Source organism: Pimephales promelas, chromosome 18, assembly GCF_988280905.1.
Source record: "Pimephales promelas chromosome 18, fPimPro1.hap1.1, whole genome shotgun sequence".
In the NCBI taxonomy this organism is placed as follows: domain Eukaryota; kingdom Metazoa; phylum Chordata; class Actinopteri; order Cypriniformes; family Leuciscidae; genus Pimephales; species Pimephales promelas.
In genome coordinates, this window is record NC_142786.1 from 16,809,623 (window position 1) to 16,833,057 (window position 23,435).

Here is a 23,435-nt window from a genome sequence, read left to right on the forward strand (position 1 = left end):
CCTACAAGCCGGAAGCGGAACTGTCCATAACCGCTGAGGAGATTAGCCTCCTGCCGCTCACTCGCTGTAAATCAGCGGCAGCTATAGAGTGAACGATGTCCACAGACAAGGTACAGCACGTTGAACGATTTCATGAAAGTATTGTAACATCAGAAAAAACAACAATATATCATAGCATAGAAGATATAGCGGAAATAGCGGATATAGCAGATATAGCGGATATAGCGGATAAAGTGGATATAGCGGTTAAAGCGGATAAAGCAGATATTGCAGATATAGCGGATATAAAAGAGCTCTCACTCAGAGACGACTGGATCAACCTAATATGATTTTGGAAACATTATTTTAAGGTAAAAAATATTCTTTAGTGTTGCTTTAATTTCCAGATTACATCACAGGCTCGTTCTCACACACTAGAGCTCGTTCACACATGCGCACTCTTTAAAAATTACACGTTAAATCTCTTAAACTCAAAGACATAAATGGCATTTGCATGTATTCTCAATAAAAGACACAGGTTGCACTGAATGTCAGCTTGCTTATTTGCTCAAGATAAGGATGTATTGAGTCCACATCATGCAAACTGGATACTCTTCTAACCGCAGGTCGAGATCTGTGGCTTTATTTTTCACATCATTTTTTGAGACATTATCCAAATATGATACTAAATCCCACAGAAAACAGGGCTTTAATTTGTGCCGTGCTGTCTTTGCATTTGAACATTGCACATTTTAAACAGGACAGCATTAGCTGAATAAACGTTAGTAAGGTGGGGAAAAAAAAAAAAAAATCTATACAGCATAGTATCGTGATATTTTCTGTGGCAATACTGTATCTATACACGGGCGCCAAGTATCGATCTTCTTTGCATATTTAATTATAGAATTATCTGTTTTACTTTCCGGTTTTCTTCATTGGTTTCTCTATTTTTCACTGCTTGAGAACATGGGTTGAATCCGAAATCGCCCCCTAAACAATCATTCACTAAGTTAGGCTTATTATTCCCTAAGTTAGTCCACTAATACTGTTCACTTGAAGGAGTGAATGAAAACGAGTGAGTGTATTCTGACAGCCGTTGAGCGTAAGCTGTAGGCTACACGTTAATCCAGTGCAATGTGGGAGAGAGAGACACAACCTGACACGCGTCCCATTTTCTCACAAATGTTCATTTAAGACTTTATTTAAATCATTTTAGACAGCTCTTGAGGACATTTGACAAAACGGACATTTTGCCATAATTTGTGTGTCTAATGATTTGTTCAAGCCCGAAAGAGAACGTCTCTAGTTACTTACGTAACCTATGTTCTCTGAATAGGGAACGAGACGCTGCGGATAGCGCAGTGGGATATTTTCTGAATATGCCGATTGTCTGAAGCCCAATAGAATCACGCCAATTCATTGGCTGATGGCGCTCGTGCAATCTGGCCCCGCCCCGACGCAATCACGTCGCATAATCATATACGCGCGTGCGCCATCTTCCCCTCAGATTTCTCTGCCGAAAAGAAGACTGTCAGCAGCGCGAGGAGCTTGGCCACTCACGCAGCGTCTCGTTCCCTATTCAGAGAACATAGGTTAAGTAAGTAACTAGAGACGTTCTCTTTCATAGGTTCACTCAACACTGCGGATAGCGCAGTGGGAACGGGATGCCAAACTTGCCAAGCAAAGGGCGCTGTAATGACTGGTATCGATAAGATAATGACTATAAACAGTTCAAACAGAAAGAATCTGGGAACCCGGGGTCATGTCAAGATCCAAATTGTAGAAACGTACAAAAGTGTGCGGAGAGGACCAGCCGGCCGCAACACAAATGTCCTCTAAGAGAGCTCCCCTGAAAAGAGCTTGAGAGGATGCCACACTCCTGGTGGAATGTGCTCTAATGCCAAAAGGCGAAGGCAAACCACGCCCCTGGTAGGCCATCGATATCGCTTCTGTGACCCAATGAGAAATCCTCTGTTTCGATGCAGCAAGCCCACGGCGGTCAGCACCAAAACAAACCAGAAGCTGGTTAGATTTCCTCCAACAGCTGGAGCGGTCTACATAAAACTTCAAAGACCGAACTGGGCAGAGCCGATTAAGCTTCCTATCCTCCTCCCGGAGGGTGGAAAGCGTTAAGGCTAACAACCTGAGAGCGGAACGCTGTGGAGAGAACCTTAGGAACATAGCCTGGCCTAGGTCTCAAGGAAACTTTGACTAACCCGGAAGCAAAGTCTAAGCATGACTCGCTAAAAGAAAGAGCCTGTAAGTCCCCTACCCGCTTTAAAGAAGATAAAGCCAACAAAAGTGACACCTTAAGAGTCAGAATCCGATCCGGAGCTGACTCTAAGGGTTCGATGGGGGCCTCCTTTAAACCCTCCAAGACGACAGAAAGATCCATGAGGGAACTCTAGGGGAGCTAACTGGTTTCAGGCACCTAACCCCACGCATGAAGGCCAAAACTAACCTCAGTTTACCCAAAGGAATCTCATCTGACTCTCTATGTGCCGCAATGGCTGCAACATAGACCCTGAGGGTGGTGGCCGCCGCCCCGGAGGAAAACCTCTCTTGCAGGAACTCCAACACTGAAGCGACAGGGCAGTTAACTGGGTTCCTATCACATGCCAAGCACCAAGACACGAAAACCTTCCATTTGGAAGAATACAGTCTCCTTGTAGAAAGAGCTCTAGCACTAGCAATGGTCTCCTGAACGTCCTGAATGGCCAAACGTACAGCTTCCACATGTCCGGGCAAAGGATGCCAAATCCTGCCCTGAAATTGGGAAAGCAAATCCTCTCTGACTGGAATCTTCCAGGGGGGCGATTCCAGCCGAGGAATTAACTCCGAAAACCATGGCTGAGACGGCCAGAATGCTACGGCTTTTGTTCACACAGTGCGCGCTCCGTGACTAAACCATGGACTGAACACAGCAATTGTTACTCTGTCCCCAACATGGTGGCACCAATCCCGGGCCATGTTTGCATTCACACAGGTGTTTGTTCTGTCAATTTCCCGGGATCAACGCTGTGTGAAAAGGGGCTCATGTTGTTTCAATGTCGCTGACTGGACGGAGTGGAGTGACGTGACTACTATGTTTTAAGGGGAAAGTACGTTAACGCACAGTGGGCGGATATATTAATAGTATTCAAAAACCGAAATAACCGACATGGTAAAATCACGTCGGTTATAGGCTCTGAATTTCGGTTTCGATTATTTTTCGGTTAATTGTCCAGCCCTACATGAATTTTAAAAAAATAATGAAGTGCACGGATAAATCATTTATAATAAACACTAAAATATTACATATAAAAAGAAGATTAGTCAAATTTGATTTCATGCCAACTTAAAGTAGAATATTTTTGTACGTCCATTATTATAGTGTGGTGACTCATTACAATAAACAAAGTAATTATGAAATTATGAAAATAAAAATAAAATAATAATAAGTTATTAAAACATCTAACATGGCCACCACAAACGCATTTAATTTGTCTTCTACTTTTGCCAGCACTCCCTCCTGGCTTTTGCACACTTTGAGGTGTTCCCTGGCGTTTTAATTAAAGACTGAAATTCGGCATAACCTTGCATTAAAAGCTCTTGCTCTGTTTAGGAGAAAAACTGGGGCTGTTCTTTGGCCATGCTGAACACCCAATAGCAGCGTTGCTGATCACTATTTCTGCTATCGATACATGTACCCTTTTAAACCAACGCAAGAACGCGCAGTTATTTTAGATGACTCAATCCAGCTATACTAATTATAACCGGCAGGCGTGATCGAAGAACCCTACCCAATTAGCCGGATCATGATGAGCACGATGATATTATCTTGGATGCCTCATATATGATCTCGGATGTTTTAAGCAACGTACGAAAAACGGGCCCCAGTGATCCACAAATTTTCATAATCACTTTCATAATCACTAAGCCATAGTGATTCATTGTTCAGTATTATGTAAGCATTTTATAATTTGCACGGCTGAATGATGTTTCCCCTTATCTGAGTAACCATGAATGACAGGGTATTTTAAGATAACCCATGCAATTGTGATCACTCACATGTGATCATCGAATCCAGATTAAGTTAACTAAACACAATATTTAAACTGCCCGGCCCATTTCCCTTCAGGACTCAGCAGTGCCGTGACTCAGCAGCGTGTGTGTGTAGGACGTCTCACTTGAGCGTGTTCAGCCGGCGTGCGGTCTCGAAGCGTCCTCTTCAGCATCAGCAGGTGGAAGACGAGCGCCTGCCTCTCCTTCTTCAGGTGCAGAATGACCCCCTGCGCTTGCCGTACCTTCTCCCGCTCTGTCTGCAGCGCCACGGCGAGAGCTTTATTGTTCTCCTGGACGCTCTTCAGCACAAATGGCTGCACCGTCGCTGCAAAGACATGATCCACCCCAATATAAAGTGTCATTCATTGTTATTTTCTAATGGAATATTGCAGTGTTTATTCTAAATTATTTATCAGTGTTTTAATAATCTTGAATGAGAATAACTTCCTCTTGCAGCAACTCTTCTCTTCTCGGATGATGAGGGCAGGGCAACCTGTCACTCACATGAGATCAGCCAATAGCAAACCACAACTATACAATCAATTCTCAGGTGATATTTATATGTAGATAATCTATAATTTTTAAAACACTGTAAATACACTCATAATCTGTACCTCTGTAAATGCTTATCCTGAATAAACCCAACTATGATACTTTCATTCTTATATATATATATATATATATATATATATATATATTTTTTTTTTTTTTTTAATTATAATTTGTATTACTATGTTTCCTGTTGTATTAGTATATGTCCACTGGAAGCCTCAGCACCAAAACAAATTCCTTGTGTGTGCATTGTGCAAGCATAAAATGCTATGTGCACAAGCGTAGTTTCGAACTTCCGCTGTAGTCGGCATGTCAGTTTCCGGTTAATCCGCATCCGCTATAAACAAACAAGATAAGTGCTGCTGTTGTACGAAAAAAAGAGTTCTTAAACACATCTAAGTTTCTAAAAACTGTAGATGGATCTATCATCTAACGCCCGTTTCACACATACCCCGTTTGCAGTGCAGGAACGGGTACTAATAGTGCTTTCACATATGCTGCGTTTGCCGTGAATCTCTGATCGCGGCTGTATCACAAACACATACTTACTATTTTTACTATTTTTTTTTTTTTTTTTTTTTGCGCGTCGCACTGCGCACGAAGGTTGATATTTTTCAGGAAGCAGTGGAAGCTCAAATGGCTGTTAGCGACTTGAAGCAGAGCAAAGTGCCACCACCACTAAACAATATTATGTTAATATCTGTAACACTTGCTGGTTTTAACACCTTGTGCTGTTTTTTATTTCATGTTTTATATGATTCATCTATGTTTCATCTCCGGAATGTCTCCTTGCAGGAGGCTGAGCAGGTCTTTCTTTCCGGTCCAGATTATCATTACAGGTCAGAGTAGATTACGAATTATTTTTTGCACAATTCCCAGTGCATCCTTTTATTACTGATATTTCTGTTAACACAACACTGATTGTTCTCTGATAACTATTTCAGTGAAGTTGAAGAATTTAATAGAAAGATCGACAAACAGTTGAGGAAAGAAGGGAGACCATGCAATTGGTGGGTATTGGAAATATCTCTTGGTATCTCTTGGAAAAGAGATTTTTAATCTCAACAAGTTTTCTTCTGGTTAAATAAAGGTATATATTACTCTTACAAATTTGGAGTTTGGAATTAGGCATTCTCTCTCTACAACTTCAACAGTGCATAAGTATTAAATTAGAGATTTATATTTTAGTACATGTTAAACAAATGTTTCTTATTTAATTATTATCCCCCCCCCCTCTCCCTCTCTCTCTCAGAGTTGAATCCTACAGACTGTGCACCACCTTATGCAAAAGGTCTGTTGGTGCTGTTGTTATTGCACAAATATAATAAAACATTTGAATCATTCTCGAGTCTTGTTTGACTTGTTGCCTCTAGAGCTTTAAAATATCTGGCTGTAATTTAGTGACTGCATGCGGATTCCATCTTTATTTTACCTGATAATGAGCTAATTTGTTAAACTTAATGGGGTTAATCAGTATATTTCAAGAAACTAAGACTTTCTCCACTTTTTCAGTTGTTTAAAGAATGATATACATTTTTTATTTATAAGGATTAATTGGTTTAAATTTAAAATTGTAACACATTTTGTGTACACACACAGGAAAAATAGCAGAGTAGTTTTTCCAGAGTAATTATTTTTTTCCTCAAAAAGAGTTGTTTTTTATCTATTTTGAGTGAACAGAGTAAAATGTGTCCATAGAGTGGGAGCAAAATTATAGAGTAACTGTGACTCCTCCCCAAAATCTTCTGCTCCCTAAGTTTCGTTTGTCAGCCATTACTGTTCTACACGGCCATCGCGATCGCGATCTGCATTTGGATTTGGAAGAGATCGTTGTGCTACTGCTGGATTTAAAAGTAAGTAGAATTCCAAAGTTTTAGTACCCATTTTCATAAAAATCGCCTCTGTTTTGAGCTCAGATCAATTCCGCGGTTTTTGAACATTACAGAGATAGCTTTCTCATGTTAACTTGATGTGAAGTTTAACGTGACCGTTAAGTTAGTGCTCGACAAGAAAATCACTAACGTTAACGTTAATCACTTGTTTGTTAAATGCAGTTGTACAGCCAAAATGCTAAGCCTATGTTAGTTAACTGGGAAGGCGAACACATAAGGATCACATTTTAAACTGGGCTCAAGATTAAACTAATGGGATAAATTAACTTATTTTTGTAATCACCCCAAACGCAAAGAACGTTAGATGACATAAGTTATAGCTTAAGTAAACGTTAACACTAGTGAAACTAGCTAGCTGCATAATTATGTGTGTCCACTGTCCAGTAAGCGGCTCGAGTTGTGCGCCACATGTACATGACTCTATTAAGAGTTAAGTTAACGTTAGCCTTAATTGGAATGATGGAGGCTATTTATAAGTTATAGCTTACATAAACTTTAATTGACACTATTGAAACTAGCTAGCTGCATATTGATGTGTCCAGTAAGTTATACGTACATTAACGTAACATTACTGTGACGATGAGCGGCTCGAGTTGTATGAGGTGCCCCTAGGGACATTATTCAGAAATGCCATGCATATACATGTACTTTTCCTCTCACATACACATATGAAACCAAATTCATTCACATACTATAATGAAATGCTCACACACATACAAGTGAAATGCTTTTACACACACAACTGAAACGCTCTCATACATACAAGTACAAAATATACGCTCACACACACAACTGAAACGCTCACACACACACAACTGAAAAGCTCTCTCACACACAAGTGAAACCCTCACACACACACAACTGAAAATATTACGCTCACACACACACAACTGAAACGCTCACACACACACAACTGAAAAGCTCTCACACACACAACTGAAACGCTCTCACACACACAACTGAAACGCTCACACACACACAACTGAAATCCTCTCACACGCACAACTGAAACGCTCACACACACACACAACTGAAATCCTCTCTCACACACAGCTGAAATGCTCTCTCACACACAGCTGAAACGCTCTCACACATACAAGTGAAATGCTTTTACAAACACAACTGAAACGCTCTCGCTCACACAACTGAAAAGCATTTCGGTTGTGTGTGTGTGAGAGCATTTCAGTATGTTGTATGCAAGCATTTCAGTAGTGTGTGTGAGAGCATTTCCGGTATGTTGTATGCAAGCATTTCAGTAGTGTGTGTGAGAGAGAATTTCAGTTGAAACGGAAGGTGGTTGAAGTCCCCAGTCCAGTTGGTGGCAGTAGTGCACCTCAAGACGAAGAACTAGAAGCTGTAGAAAGCATAGTAAAAACGCGCGCAGCCGCGCACCTTTCACAAAGCACCGTTCGTTCGCTCGCAATCGCGCTACGTAACAGCAATGTCTGCTCAACAGCAAAGAACATTAACCGAGGCAGCGGGCTTGCTGAGCACCATATTAGCCTCAGCGGAGTCCATACGAACCCAGTTGGCAATAAGTGACCTGCATTGGCACGCCGCTACGCTGGCTGGCGGGTAGGGGAGAGCGAGGCTAGGTGGCTGTCCATCGTGTCCACCACACTTGGAGTTGCAACGGTCGGTTGCTGCCCGAGTGTGGTGGCATTTGACAGGGTTCGTATGGACTCCGCTGAGGCTAATATGGTGCTCAGCAAGCCCGCTGCCTCGGTTAATGTTCTTTGCTGTTGAGCAGACATTGCTGTTACGCGATTGCGAGCGAACGAACGGTGCTTTTTTTTTTTTTTTTTTTTTTTACTTTATTCTGAACAATACACAGGACAATAGGTACAGAGAACACTACAGATAATGTAACCTGTTCAACAAAATTAAATCAATAGTGTATAGACCAGAGGATAATAACAAATAAATTAATATAATTATAGAAGGGGAAAAAATTAAAAATATGCAGTTCCTTCAGGAGATAAAATGTTCTTGTAGCTTTCATGTTTTCCATGTTTTCTATTGTTTTATAATATAATTTAAAGTCCAAATGAAATCCCTTAAAACAAGGTTGTGAATTAGACCATTTACATTTGTGAATATGGTATTTTCCAAGGATAATAAACAACTGAATGACAAAAATCATTTTTTTTGACAAACCACAAAAGTAAAAATCATGACATCAAAAAGCATGACATCAAAAATATTGATTCTGATGTTTACATTCAATTTTGTAATTATATATTCTTCCAAATCAGACCAAAATTGTTTTGTGTACATACAGTGATAAAATAAATGAAAAATTGTCTCCTTATTAGATTGGCAAAAAACACAAGACTCTTCTATGTTTATTTTAAATCTTCTTAAAGTATCTTTGACAGGATAAATTTGATGCAAAATTTTAAATGAAACTTCTTTCACTTTATTATTAATACAGTATTTGTGACGAACGGTGCTTTGTGAAAGGTGCGCGGCTGCGCGCGTTTTTACTATGCTTTCTACAGCTTCTAGTTCTTCGTCTTGAGGTGCACTACTGCCACCAACTGGACTGGGGACTTCAACCACCTTCCGTTTCAACTGAAATTCTCTCTCACACACACTACTGAAATGCTTGCATACAACATACCGGAAATGCTCTCACACACACTACTGAAATGCTTGCATACAACATACTGAAATGCTCTCACACACACACAACCGAAATGCTTTTCAGTTGTGTGAGCGAGAGCGTTTCAGTTGTGTTTGTAAAAGCATTTCACTTGTATGTGTGAGAGCGTTTCAGCTGTGTGTGAGAGAGCATTTCAGCTGTGTGTGAGAGAGGATTTCAGTTGTGTGTGTGTGTGAGCGTTTCAGTTGTGCGTGTGAGAGGATTTCAGTTGTGTGTGTGTGAGCGTTTCAGTTGTGTGTGTGAGAGCGTTTCAGTTGTGTGTGTGAGAGCTTTTCAGTTGTGTGTGTGTGAGCGTTTCAGTTGTGTGTGTGTGAGCGTAATATTTTCAGTTGTGTGTGTGTGAGGGTTTCACTTGTGTGTGAGAGAGCTTTTCAGTTGTGTGTGTGTGAGCGTTTCAGTTGTGTGTGTGAGCGTATATTTTGTACTTGTATGTATGAGAGCGTTTCAGTTGTGTGTGTAAAAGCATTTCACTTGTATGTGTGTGAGCATTTCATTATAGTATGTGAATGAATTTGGTTTCATATGTGTATGTGAGAGGAAAAGTACATGTATATGCATGGCATTTCTGAATAATGTCCCTAGGGGCACCTCATAGAGTTGTGCGCCACATGTACTTGACTCTGTAAAGAGTTAAGTTAACGTTAGCCTTAATGATGGAGGCCATTTTGATGTGGTCATTTTGAGTGTTAACAATGCGTTAAATATTTGTTCATGATGAATAACTTACACATGAACAAATGATTAATGCATTATTAACGCTCTAGTAGAAAATATTAACTAACGAATTCTGATTAATAAATAGTGAGTAATAGCGCTCAGAATGTGTTAGTTCACTATTAGCTAATCAGTAACTTTTTCATACCTCCCATAGGATTACTAATAAATAATAACTACTACTGCTTGTAGGTTCATAATTAACGTGAATAATGCATAATGTTTAAAATATTGTAATGTTGGTAACCCACTGATTATGACTCAAGTATTACCAAATAGTTCATAGGGAACTACTTATTATTTGGAACAGTATTCTAAAGTTAAAAGCATGATAACTTCCTTGTAATGAATGACTATTGTAAGCTTTTGATATAATCAGGGCTTCATCTGACTGGGAGTGTTAACGCCTTAACTGTCTTTTTGGTCCCTCCAGAATGCAAACCAACAACGTTGTGAGACTGAGAGTGAAGTTCAAAGACACCAAGAAATATATTTTTTCTCCAACACCTTTTACATTTCAAGAATATGCAAAGGGAATCATCTCCCTATTCCCATACTTGGCAGAATGGGTCACCCAGGAGCAAGCTTGGTTATGTACGTAGCTGTTGCCTCTCAATATTTTTGATTTACAGGAGGATGATATACTCTGTATACTGCAGAGTAAAGATTATCTACATTATTATTCATATGGTATTTATTTCTTTAATTGTGTAATGTATAACTACTAGGTCTGTGTATTGTTCTGGTCATAGGAGCATTATTACAATCCAGAAGATGGAAGTGGATATCTGGCATGGAGAATAAAAACCCTGCAGAAAGAAGAATCAGAGGGACGGATGAAAAGGCAACCACAAACAGGTGTGAGATTTGATTTTTAGTCTGCTTTTATTAGCTTGAACGGAATGATTAATAAACTTTTGTAACTTTTTTATTGACCATACAACTTGGTTATTTTACGCATCTGTCTTTGAAGTATTATTTTGTTCCAGATTGGTCAGTCATTAAGTCATAATGTAAATAAGGTCGAGAGTAACATAGTATCTTTTCAAAATATAATTGCTGTTCTCAGGGATGGGCAACAATTAATCGCGAATTCGCGATTAATCGCATCCAAAATAAAAGATTGTGTTTACATAATATATGTGTGTGTAGTGTGTATAATTAATTTATAAATATAAATACCCACACATGTATGTGTATATTTAAGAAGAATGTGTTATTAATATATCAAATATTTATATATAATATTAATTATGTGTAAATATATATAAAGTATATACATGCAAATATTTCTTAAATATATACATGCATGTGTGTATATTTATATATACAAATTAATTATACACACTACACACACATATATTATATAATTTTATTTTGGATGCGATTAATCATTGCCCATCCCTACATGTTGGGCAAATTTAAAAGTCTGGGAAACTCTCACTCTGGGATTATCCCACTCTGGGATACTGTATGGTTTCTATGTTTTTTTTCCTGTCATCTAGTTCTGGTATAAATGTGTTGTGCTTTTGAAAGAAAAGGAACAAAATATTTTGTTTTCATATTGTCTTAAATACTTTCAGGTGGGCCAACTACTGACAGGGATCCCTTCAAAGCCGCGAGGCCTCAAACAGACTAGTGAGCTCCAAGACGTTATCCAAAATGCTGAAGGTAACTATTGTGCTATAACTTAAATTATTTAATTGGAAGTTATGCATTTATGACAGCATAGCTTTATTCAGATCTAGAGTTTACTCTATACTTTACCCATTAGACATGCTTGATTCATATGCAACACAGACTTGCAATGGGTAAACTGTCAGAATGAAAATCACATGTTTCTCTAACATTTCTACCTTGATCTTCTCTCAAAGACCTAGTAGAGGAGTTTACAGATTTACAGTTTGAAATGGCTTTCATATTGGTCTCTGAAATATAAAAAGTTTAACTCTTTGATATAAAGTTTAACTCTTTGACCTCATTTTAATATCTGTAAAAACGATATAAACACTGTTCGATTTCTCAAACAAACCGCTCGTTTCGTGTCTTAGGCCATCAATGTGTACTTACATTTACGAGTCATTCAATCATGTTTAATTTGGACTTCTCTGTGCATGCTCTTTGAGGTGGTGACCATAGACCTCCATTATATGACTGACAGACAAGAACGGTTTGACTGAAAAATGTCAAAATTGAAAATACTGTGGAAACAAAGACACCTACATCTTGGATGCCCTTGAGGTAAGCTAAAACATATCAAAAATTAATTTCAAAGTGAACTATCCCTATAATACTTATTCTGTGTGCAGTATAAACTAAAGTACTGGAGTGGTTAAAGTATTTATACTGACACATCATCCAAGTGAAGTTAAGTCTACGTAAAACTAGTTCAACTGAGTATGTTCATCCCCTTCTACCTAAAAAACTAAAACAAATGTGTTTATTTTGTTTTCCTTGTCTTCAGGTTGGGACAGCGACATGTCATCCATTCTGATGCTGGTTCACCTTTTGCCACCCTCAAGTTAAGGCCGGGAAAGATCTCAGCGAGAAAAGCGTGATTCTTGTGAAATTCATCAAGGTGAAGCAACTGATGAAGCAGATAAAATGACACTAGTTCATATGAAGAGTTCAGATGCAAAAGCCTCTAAGTGCCATTTGAAATTTTCTTCTAGAATGATCATTTTTATCAAGCCTGTATATTTAAGTTCAGTAATTTCACTTAAATGGCAATGAAGATTACCTATTGATTGTCATTTAAGTGAAATTACTGAACTTAAATATACAAGATTAATAAAAATGATCATTCTAGGAGAAAATTTCAAATGGCACTTAGAGGCTTTTGCATCTGAACTCTTCATATGTTGTGTTACTGTGTGACCTTGAACTTGCTTATTTCTCAGACAGGTTCTTATAGATCACCTACCATCCAAATTGTTGTTCTTGTGCTATTCTTTTCTGCTTAGTACAGTAACAATCTGTTGAAACTATGTAATAAAGAAACTTTGAGGGAAGACACAATTTTATCACAATTTTCGATTATTTTATTATTATTGTTAATTTTTATTTTATTTTTTTGATCACAAGTGAATTGAGTGTAAGTGCAACATTGTTTAAACAGGTGCTTGAAAAATAAAATTGAGATATATGAGTATAAAGTTGTTAAATTTTTTTTTTCAGACAAAGCAAGTTTTTCATTTATATTTTTACGACTTTTTGAGGGTAAAACATGAATAGTGCAATTCAGAAAAATAATTTACTCTTTATAGTTTACTCATAATTGATAATAAACAACTCAGGAGGGAAAGTAAATTGTGGCAGAGTACATTTAAAGTTCCCCTGAACAGAGTTAAAAAGTAGCAGAGTAATTTTCTTGTAGCTCTAAACTGAGTAAAATAGCATGAGAGTTGATTTTAAAAAACACTAAATAGAGTTAAATATCATTGGAAAGAGTAAAATTGTATCACTAAATTGAGTATAATTAACTCTGGAAAAACTGCTCTATCAAAAGAGTAACTTTTACTCTTTTCAGAGAGGGACTAAATGTTATCTGGAATAGAGTAAAATTTTCTTCAATTTGAGTAAATTTTACTCTGACAAATTTACTGTGCACTGTGTAATTAACCTCTGATGCATTTTGAATTTAAAAGAAAAAACACATTTAATTTAAAAAAAAATACTCCTGAGATTAAATATTTTGATACTATGTACAAACTAAACCACCTGGTTCCTAAAACTGCGGTCCTGTAACTCAGCAACTGCCGTTCCATTATCATTCCATATCATTATAGTTCGGTAGATGGCGCTGTCACAATAAACTAGGGTCCTGAAACTGGCGTCCTAAAACTGGGGTCCTGAAACCATAGATATGTAGGCTAGATGTGTTACGGCGGAGTTTCCATCGTCATCACTGGCGGCCATTTTGTCACAGACAAGCTGATGTAATGAGATGAGTGGTCAGCACAAACACAAATACTCTTATCTCGTTGAAATCTTGACGGTTTTACAAACGGTTTGGTTTCTTACAAACGTTATTAAAGGGTCATGAAACCCCCCTCTTTCAGCTCAAGTCTAGCTCAAAATCTTTTTGAAAAATGCAACTGAAATGGGCGTGGCTAGCTGTGAGAAGAAGGGAGGGAGTGGGTGTTGTATGACCATCACTGTCACTATCCCATGCATTTCGACTGTCACTAAAAAGCAATGGTAAAACGTGAGGAAATGCTAGATTTTTATATAGCTGGCAAAGTTAAAGAGTAACTAAACCCCTGGTCAGAGCCTGACTCCGCCCACTAGCAATATTTGAAAAATGCTGAAAAAATGGGCAGACCCCAGCGGGGCCAGGGGGCGTGCACCTGAGACCCGCAGTGAGTGACAGCTGCTGTCAGACTCTAAAATAGAGAGAGACTGGAGTGACGCAAGTAGCTGCCTTTGCAACAGAGCGGCCATTTGAAGTCGAGGACTTTTCTCCCTCACCTTCACCTTCACCTGAAGTGGATGAGGGAGGGTGAATTGTATGTAGACACAGGGCCAAATCCATTCGAGCCGCTGGCTCAAACTGCGGTCTTAACTCCCGCATCGCGACCGGCATCTGATGAGTTTTGTCGTCGAGTTGAGCGCACGCTCTGTGGGCATGTATTTATATTTATATTCTGCCGCTATGTGAAAAAATCCAGCAAAATGCACCGGCTCGTTTGTCGACCCCAGAGGATTAACTTTATCCTAACCATAAATTGTGATTAAAATATCCATGATCACTCACATCAAGACGCCGCTGCGGTGGAGGAGTCCATGCAGGACGAGCAGTGTTTGGCACTGCGTGTGGAGAAGCCCATGTCCACCTCTATTCCATTACTATCCTGATCACTGTACTAAACACTGATAAATCTATGCTAACTTGAAGCTATCCTAACTGTACTATGCTACTAGCTACACAAAATAATCTAAATTATCTATATAATGCTATGCTAAATAGATGCAACAATACTCTATCCTGATTGTTTTCATAAATAACTATATAAATGCTATGCTAACTAGATGCTAAAATATGCTATCCTGATCGTTTTCAATACTCATAAATCCAACTCCTAACTCGCTACAGTAGTTTTGACGGAACCAGATGCTTTTATACCAGGGGCTGCCAATGGCGTGGTGAGCTCGCACCAAGGGCGTGACAGAGTGGCGTCTGAGAGTTCCCTACGTCAGAAAGTACCCCTACTGCAGGAGCTTTCCGTTTAACCTGAAGAGGGCAGCACTCAGACGTTTTTACACCATATATTTGAAAATCAAAACACTTTATACTCAATTGTCAAAAAATGTACTCGAATCAATGAACAGCATTTATGAAGCTCCATTCTTACAGATCATTAACTAAAAAAAGTTGTTTTGGTGTTTAGTTACCCTTTAAAGTCTTATGAAGTACACTGACACTTTATTATCATCCTTTCAAAAGTAACTGAATGTCCTACTACAAATATTAGCCTACAGTAATCGTAATTCTAATTAAAACATATTAATGTAGGCTACATGTATATTTATAATGTCATTATAAAATATATAGTGGTTTATATAGACACTATAAATACATTTCAGAAAAAAAATAATTTTCCGCTTAAAAAAATCGTTCCGTGCATAGTCTACGCGCCCTCTGAACCCTCTTAATAAATGACTTCTCATTTTACACACACACACACACACATACACACACCTCTGAAGGGAAAGAAAGTCCTCGGGATACCGCATCACTCGCAAGACGCAACTTGGATTAGTTGTCAACAAGGCGAAGTCCATCATTCTCCACTTGTCGCAGCTCTCTCGCGAAAATGTTCGCGGCACACAATAGTTTGGATCAGGTTTAGACGTGTCCGTGTTTGATGGCAAACCAACCGTCCAGAGCCAGAGTCTAGCCCTGGCAGCATCGCGGGGAACATATTCAACGCACTTGGACGTTGCACCATGATTGCCTCTCTTATCTAACGTTACTACGCGATATCACAGTTTGTCATGTCTGTCGTTGGAAAGATCCACGTGGTGTCATGAATAATTAAGAGGCCGTGTCTTCTCATAGGATAACACCGATGAGTCATCAACGCACTGTGCAGGGCACTGCCACGTCACCCGCTACAATGAAGATTTTAAACCCGGAAGACGAAAAAAGCAGAAAAAAACCCTCAAATTTAACCCTTTTAACCTTATTATTAAATCTAACAGATGCTAACATTGTCTTCAATGGTGTTCAACACACATACCTCTGTTATAATCTCAGAAAATTTGGTTTGGGGTTTCATGACCCTTTAACGTGGCTATAATTATCTAGATGATTATTTATTTATACACTTTTTATTCAGAAGTATGCCGTGTCATAACTACACCTCTGACGTTTATTACAAAACAAAGCGTTTGAAAATCGGTAGAAAATTGAGCAAGTTATAGTAATTTAAATAGTACATGTACCATTAACACAATGTTACGAGTGAGCGAGCTACCTGTGACAAGATGGCCGCCAGGTGCAGACGTCGACCTCCGTTGGCCAGCAGCGTGTAGTGATGTTACGTCTGACACCGACGCTCCGAAGCTTGCTTCAAACTCGAAAGGTTCTTGTAATGAACCACTGCTTCGGAGCTTGTATCATTACGTCACTAGTCACGTGAAAATGACGTCTGAAGCAAACACACTGGTTCACTCCGTAGTGAAACGCCTGACTGCTTTGACAGCCCGATCCAGTGTTGACAGGTTTGAAACCTGGCGGCTGTATTTCTCATAAAAGTGAAGCCAAACCATGGCAACACTGTGGGTTAGTAGTACTCGGTGTTTGGATTGACGTTATTATTGAGAGTGGATTGAGTTTATTTTAGTGTTGTGATGCAGCCATCGAGAAAGTCGTTCACAAGTTTGGGAACACTTTAAACTTATTTTCCCGAATAAGATTAGTTCTTTGACATTTCTGCATACAAATATTTTTCATATCTAGTGAATGATATGGAGAAAGACAGAAACTTTAAAAAAACCCTCTGCTACATTATTCAAGTTCAACCAGTTACACAAGCACATCCTTTCAACATACAAAAATATCAGTCCCACCAGTAAAGTTACAGAGTTCTGGTGCTTCCCATTGGAAAGAAGCAGTAGCTAATGTCATGGTTTCAATACTCATGGAAAACATGGTTTAAATGGTAAAAGAAAATGGTTCCTTATTGGTATCTTAATTGAAACCATTAGAATTTCTGTGATGGTTTCCAACTTTTTTTAAGCTGGTCTGATCTTCTGTCCTTGTCTAAATAAATAATTACACACACTCATCATCATCCTTATTGTTTTATCATCAAGGTGAACACATGAAATTTATCCGTATCTGTAAAATTCACCAACATGAGTTTCACAGCACTAACACTGTTTCAGCTTTGATGGCTTCGGTAAACTCGTCATAAACAGAGCGTTAACACACGCCTACTTGCATTTTATGGTTGTCAGCTTTGTTGCGTTACATTTACTTCACCAAGAGATGGTGCTGCCATTTCTATCTGAATGAAGCTTCGAGTAATGAACCATTTTCGACACAATAGTATCAGAAAGCAATAATGCTTCGAAACGCTTCATTTGGCCATCACTAGCAGCGTGGACGACATATCTAGCCTTTATATAGATATCTATGCCTGAAACTAGTGATGCACGATATATCGGCCGCCGATATAATATCGGCCGATTTGGTCAATTTTTTACACATCGGTATCGTTCCGATGTCAAAATAGGGCCGATGTGAACAGGCCGATGATCATTCCCTGTGTATTTGACTTGCGTGGGGGCGGGGATGTTTGTTTTTGCACGCGTATTAAAAGCGCAAGTGCGTTTAAACATCAAGCGCACGAAGACTGGAACTGGTGAGCTGTTTTCTGCCAGCCTTCCTAATGCGTATTTTTGTCCCGCCAAAGCCATATTTGACCGGTAAGTGATGTAGATGAGTGACTGGTGCGCTTGTTTAACTGAGGGAAGTGAAACTGAGAGAGTGAAAGCACCGGTCACGCGCGCCGTCTTCAAAATGTCTTTCGCTTGTTACGGAGTGAACAAGAGTGAAAGCACCGGTCACGCGCGCCGTCTTCAAAATGTCTTTCGCTTGTTTAACGGAGGGAACAAGAGTGAAAGCACCGGTCACGCGCGCCGTCTTCAAAATGTCTTGCTCTCTCTCCCCCTCACGCATGTTTATGAATTGAATTGACTGAATATCTTTGAGAATACACGATGGTAAAAGGTCGGAAGACCGAAGTTTTTTTCTTCTGAACTACTGGTTGTGAATTGTGAAACCACACTTTCAATAAACCAAAAAAAAAATCTATCGTGTTGATGAAATGTATTCTGTGTCGACTGTGTCGAGACCATAGACTGTAAAAATAAGTCGAGACAAATCTCGTGCGATGTTCTAAACTGCCTGGATAATCACACGTGTGCCGTGGTTCCGTTAATGACACGTCCGATTCGCGAACTAATGACTCCTTTGAACCGATTCACTTTAATGAATGGTTAAAACAACTGATCTGTCCAACACTGAGCTCAAGATACATAAATCGGAAACACTTTACAATAAGGTTCCATTTATTAAAGTGTACATTAAATGAACACTTTAATAAATGGAACCTTCTTGTAAAGTGTAAGGTTAATAGATTAATAGAATGTTAACAAATTTTGTTAACATTCTATTAATATTAGTTTCTACTCCATGACAAAACTACCCCAGTCATTCTAGAATGATTCATTCTTTCCAAATAGAGCAATTTAAGTAATCTGGTGAAATTGTTTTTATATCACAATATATATCGCAGAAAAATAAAATATCACAATGTCATTTTTTACCAATATCGTGCAGCCCTAATCCTCGCTATGTGTTTTCTATACAGGGATATCGACATCGGTAAATATCGGTATCGGCCATAACAGCAATGTTAATATCGGTTATCGGTATCGGCCACAAATTTTCACATCGGTGCATCACTACCTGAAACTGCAGCCTCCGGTTGTGCAGGCACACACTGTTGGTGTAAACAGTGAATGACGAATCAGGGAAGGATACGTCATGACTGATAACACCCAATCATAGAGCCAAGCGTCAGCCTCTGCGTCAGCGTTTGTGAAGTTCTCCGTTTTGTATGGTTTTGTCTCGTCCACACCAGAGCCATGTATTCAGAGAGTTCTGACACTCCCATAGACCGCCATTGTAACTCAGGAATGCGGAAGTAACGCGTGTCATGGACCCGCCCATTAGTTCCAACCACTGATAGTTCCAGCATTGAACCCATTGAAGCATTGAATCGTGAATCTAGTCTTTAGTTATATGTTATGTAGCCAGATCTAGTGAATGTTTATTGGAAGATAATAGGTTAATTGCAGCGATAGCTTATGCCTAGTTCACACTACATGATTTTAAAATGTCGGGCTGAACTGTGCAGTTCACACTACATGACTTGCTCTCAGTGAAATCATGAGTGTTCAAGTTGTTTAGCTGTTCACACCACACAACACAACGTGATTGATCCACAACAGGAGGTAACTCACTACACGAGTTAACAACGCACTACATAGAGATACAACCACGATCGGATGATAAGAGCATATCATTTGTGACTCAATGAGAGCTGTTTCAGTACTATAGTACGGTCTAAATCCTGAAAATAATCAAACAAATAACGAGTTGACAACAACACGATTCTATCTGGTCTAGAAACCATGTTTTGTAACGAAAAACCACGCAATAAAACGAACCAGAAATGACGCGAAACTGCAGAGAAGAACACAACACGCGAATATGGACGTCAGACAGAAACTAGTGCTGCACACTGTTTGCTCGACGATCTGCTCTGAGAAAAAAAAATGCAAAAAAGAAAAAAGTAAGATTTACCTGGTGTCCTCAACCCATGCGTTGCTATGATTGGCTGTACTCATGACATCACTGAGATTGAGTCGCGCGACTGCTCGAGATATCTAGCATGCTAGATATTTTTCTGAGCTCGGTGACCTGTCTGCGAGGTGTCTGCGAGCTGTCTTTGATGCGTTGTTGGCTCTTTCACACTAACGGATTGGCGAGCGTTAATCGTCCGCTAATCGCCCGCGATTTGCACGCGATAACACCCTGACTTGTCGGCGACTCAACGATTTGCAAATCGGGCTTTAATCGGGCTTAAAATCACGTAGTGTGAACTAGGCTTTACGTGACCAACACTTCACTAACGTTGTTAGCTAACTTATGGTTACCTGATGTATATAATATTTTTTTATAACATCATATTAATATAATATATATTTTATATATATGTATATATATAATATTAGATATACAATATATATATATATACTTTGTATATAATATTAGATATACATACACACACACACAGTTGATTTATTTAAATGGTTTAGGGTTATGCATGTGTTTGTGCAATGTATATAGGCATACATAATATATATATATATATATATATATATATATATCAGTGATGCGCGGGTCAATGTATAAACAACCCGCAACCGACCGACGTTTTCAACTACCCGCCCGCAACTCGGACCGCAAAAAAAAGTAAAAAAAATATTGTACCCGACCCGCTTCCTGGCCGCATTTTTTAAAAGTAGTAAATGCTCATCGGAGCGTTATTGGGCCATAGACGTGTAACACAGCATGGCAAGAAGACGTAGGCCTACACATAACAAAGCCAGCACTTTGGTCATCATCTTTCATTATTTCAGCAAATGTCTCCCACACTTTTACTCTTTCTATTTGTGTATTTGCAGAGCTTCCACTCCCCAGTCTTCACCTTTTCTCTGCCGCCTCCATCTCTCTGCAGACTATAGTGATCATAGACATGGCCGGTTCGTGAACGAATCGTTCTTTTGAACCGGCTCTTTTTAGTGAACCGGTCGAACCAGTACACTAAATCGAACTAAATCGTTCGAAACAGTTCGCGTCTTGCGTCAGCGCTGATCCACAAGTTACTAAAGTTACTCACTTTCAGACATGCCTGACGGTCGCCTACGAATCGAAATAAATCAATATCCTGAATTATATTTTACTCCAGTAACCGAGACATGTTGGTGCCACTGTTGAGAGAAGTGATGAGCACGAGCAGCTGATACTGTGGACTACCGAACGCACAGGGACAGCGGTTATTGAATCACCAGTACAGAACCGAGAACTGTTTCGACTGATGTGTTATCTTCGTGCCAGTTATTCAGCCAATAATGTGTAGGGCTGTATATTTCATCAAAAATTGTGTCTAGTACTATATTAATTCAAATGTTTTGGCATCTTTTTTCAAACGACCCGACCGACCGCGACCCGAATATCATTAAAAACATTTTTGGATGACCCGTAACCGCGGGTGACCGCAGGCACCCGCTCATTTCGGATCAAGCCGCGCATCACTGATATATATATATATATATATATATATACATGTGTGTGTGTGTGTGGGGGGGGATACATAGTACCTCGTATAAATGTATTTGTGTGTGTTTTCTGATGAATGGTTTAGTCTATGAATAGGGTAGGATGAAGGGCTACATTAGCCACTGAATTGAATCCCAACAGTTACGGATCATATTTAGGAACAAATATTTTACTCATTAACTCATCGTCATCATATCTTTATTCAGGACATACATATTAAATGGTCCATAGCACTTTACAAAATAAAGTACATTCAAAATAGAAAAGATACCCAACAGTTAAAATTTACTGAACATTACTGTAAATATGGTCATTGCTACGTTATGGGAGCAGTCTATATCCCTCCTAAATCATTCATTTGTACATGCACTGCGTAATTATTTATATTTTACGTTGGTTGTCGTGATTGTTATCCTGAACGGGCCACCGGTCTTTGCGTGATCACGGTAGGCTTTTCCCTCCAAAAATATAGCCTAAAAAACATCTAAGTTCAGTTGTCACCCTGCCTCTCCAAATGCAACACTGACATTAATCAAACGCAATAAAAGCTTAAAAAGTACTTTTGTGTGCGACTGCGCGTATTATTTTATATTTACCGTTTCATAATGCAATCGCTGCTGTCTGTCCATTGAAGAAAATGACAGCCCGCATCTGTTTTGGAACTATTGGGGCTTCCATGAACCACGTGACAGCCTTGCAGCGACATCAAAGCGTGTCGCAACTCTCTCAATACATGGCTCTGGTCCACACTAAAACGCTCTCCGGAGATTCAAAACGCAGCGTTTATAAACTTCTCCGTTTTATGTCTTCGTTTTCCCCATTTTAGTCTGGACGGGAGGTGCAAAACGTAGCAAAAGTTCTCCGTTTTTAAACGAAAACGCAGTAGTGTGGACGGGGCCTTAGATGTGTTTAAGAACTCTTTTTTTCGTACAACACCAGGACGCGGATGAACAGTCGTAAACCGAAAACTGACATTCCGACTTCCATGGGAGTCGGAACCATTGTATATGGGTGGGACAAGACCCACCCACTTTTTAAGACCAATGATATTGGACCCACTCACTTCTACCGTCTCTAATTCAGCGCATTTGTCTGTTCACTTTTCAGAGCGCCGTCAGTCAAATCCATTCCACTTGAGTAATGCCCTAATAAATTAAACTCCATTCCACGTTTTAGCTCCAGCATTGATTTCGACGCTGCTACTCAAATCCATTCCACTTGACTCATTCAAAATCCCACCAAACACTTCATTTCATTCACTCCTTGCAGATATAAAGGGGCACGAGAAGCGCAGTGCCATGTCTTTAAAATTCAAACACATTGTGTACTCTTATGTTACATTTATTCATTTGATACCTCGAGTTGTCATAGACGCAGTGCGTCGCTTCTCGTCCGGTGTACAACCCCTGCAACTTTGCTGGCTGCGCATCGTCTCATTTTATTATGACTTTCAACGGTCTGTGGTTACAAAGCATTAAATGGCATCGAACACAGCTCAGCCAATAATAGCCAAAAACTGGAAGTGTCCGTTCTTATAGAATGTGTTTTGAAACTGACACTAATTGTTGAAGAAAGTTTTTTTTTATTGATAAATGACCTTAAGAACTCAGTCTGTGGTCTCTGGTGTATTTTTTGCTTCATAATGCATATTTTTTTCATGATAGCCAGACAGTAGGCTATCAAAAAGTTATTGGCTGAGCTGTGTTCGATGCCATTTTAATAAAGGCCTACTTTGTAAACACAGTTGAGAGTCGTAATAAAATGAGACGACCCGCAGCCAGCAAAGTTGCAGTGGAAAAAAACCCTCACAGTTATAGTGTCAAATATGCACGGCAGTATGCTTAAAAAAAATACACTTAAACTATTCCACAACAAATTATTTAAATTGAATGATCAGAACAGAACAGGAATGAAAAAAATAACTACAGGCTAAACAAGCCTAAACGAAATAATTTAAAGCGAAAGTAAAAGTGTGACGTTCCACACATAACTCTCTCATTCTAATATATTTTTTTTTTCCATTCGCAAAGTTTTTGGATGTTAAACTATTATTTATTATAGGCTTTGTACTTCACTCATGTTCCAATATCGATGGGGGAAAGTCACCCTCTTCACATGTGCAAAAAAATGTGCTTGCTTTGAAAATCCCGATTTTTCGGTGCTGATTGTA

At 39.1% G+C, this 23,435-nt stretch overlaps 1 protein-coding gene and 1 long non-coding RNA gene across 2 annotated transcripts in view; one reads left to right on the forward strand and one right to left on the reverse strand.

The window, feature by feature from the left end:
• sgo1 (shugoshin 1) overlaps positions 1-23,435 on the reverse strand; it is a 41,116-nt gene that overhangs the window by 15,332 nt on the left and 2,349 nt on the right. The window contains exon 2 of the mRNA XM_089122826.1: positions 4,149-4,348. Within this exon, the coding sequence (XP_088978952.1) occupies positions 4,149-4,348 (200 nt within the window). The remainder of the gene's footprint in view (positions 1-4,148; positions 4,349-23,435) is intronic.
• On the forward strand, positions 6,188-12,536 carry LOC120464758 (uncharacterized). Its single transcript, XR_016147313.1, has 6 exons — positions 6,188-6,428; positions 10,280-10,440; positions 10,599-10,704; positions 11,430-11,517; positions 11,973-12,087; positions 12,311-12,536. It is a non-coding gene; the product is annotated as an uncharacterized LOC120464758 (long non-coding RNA).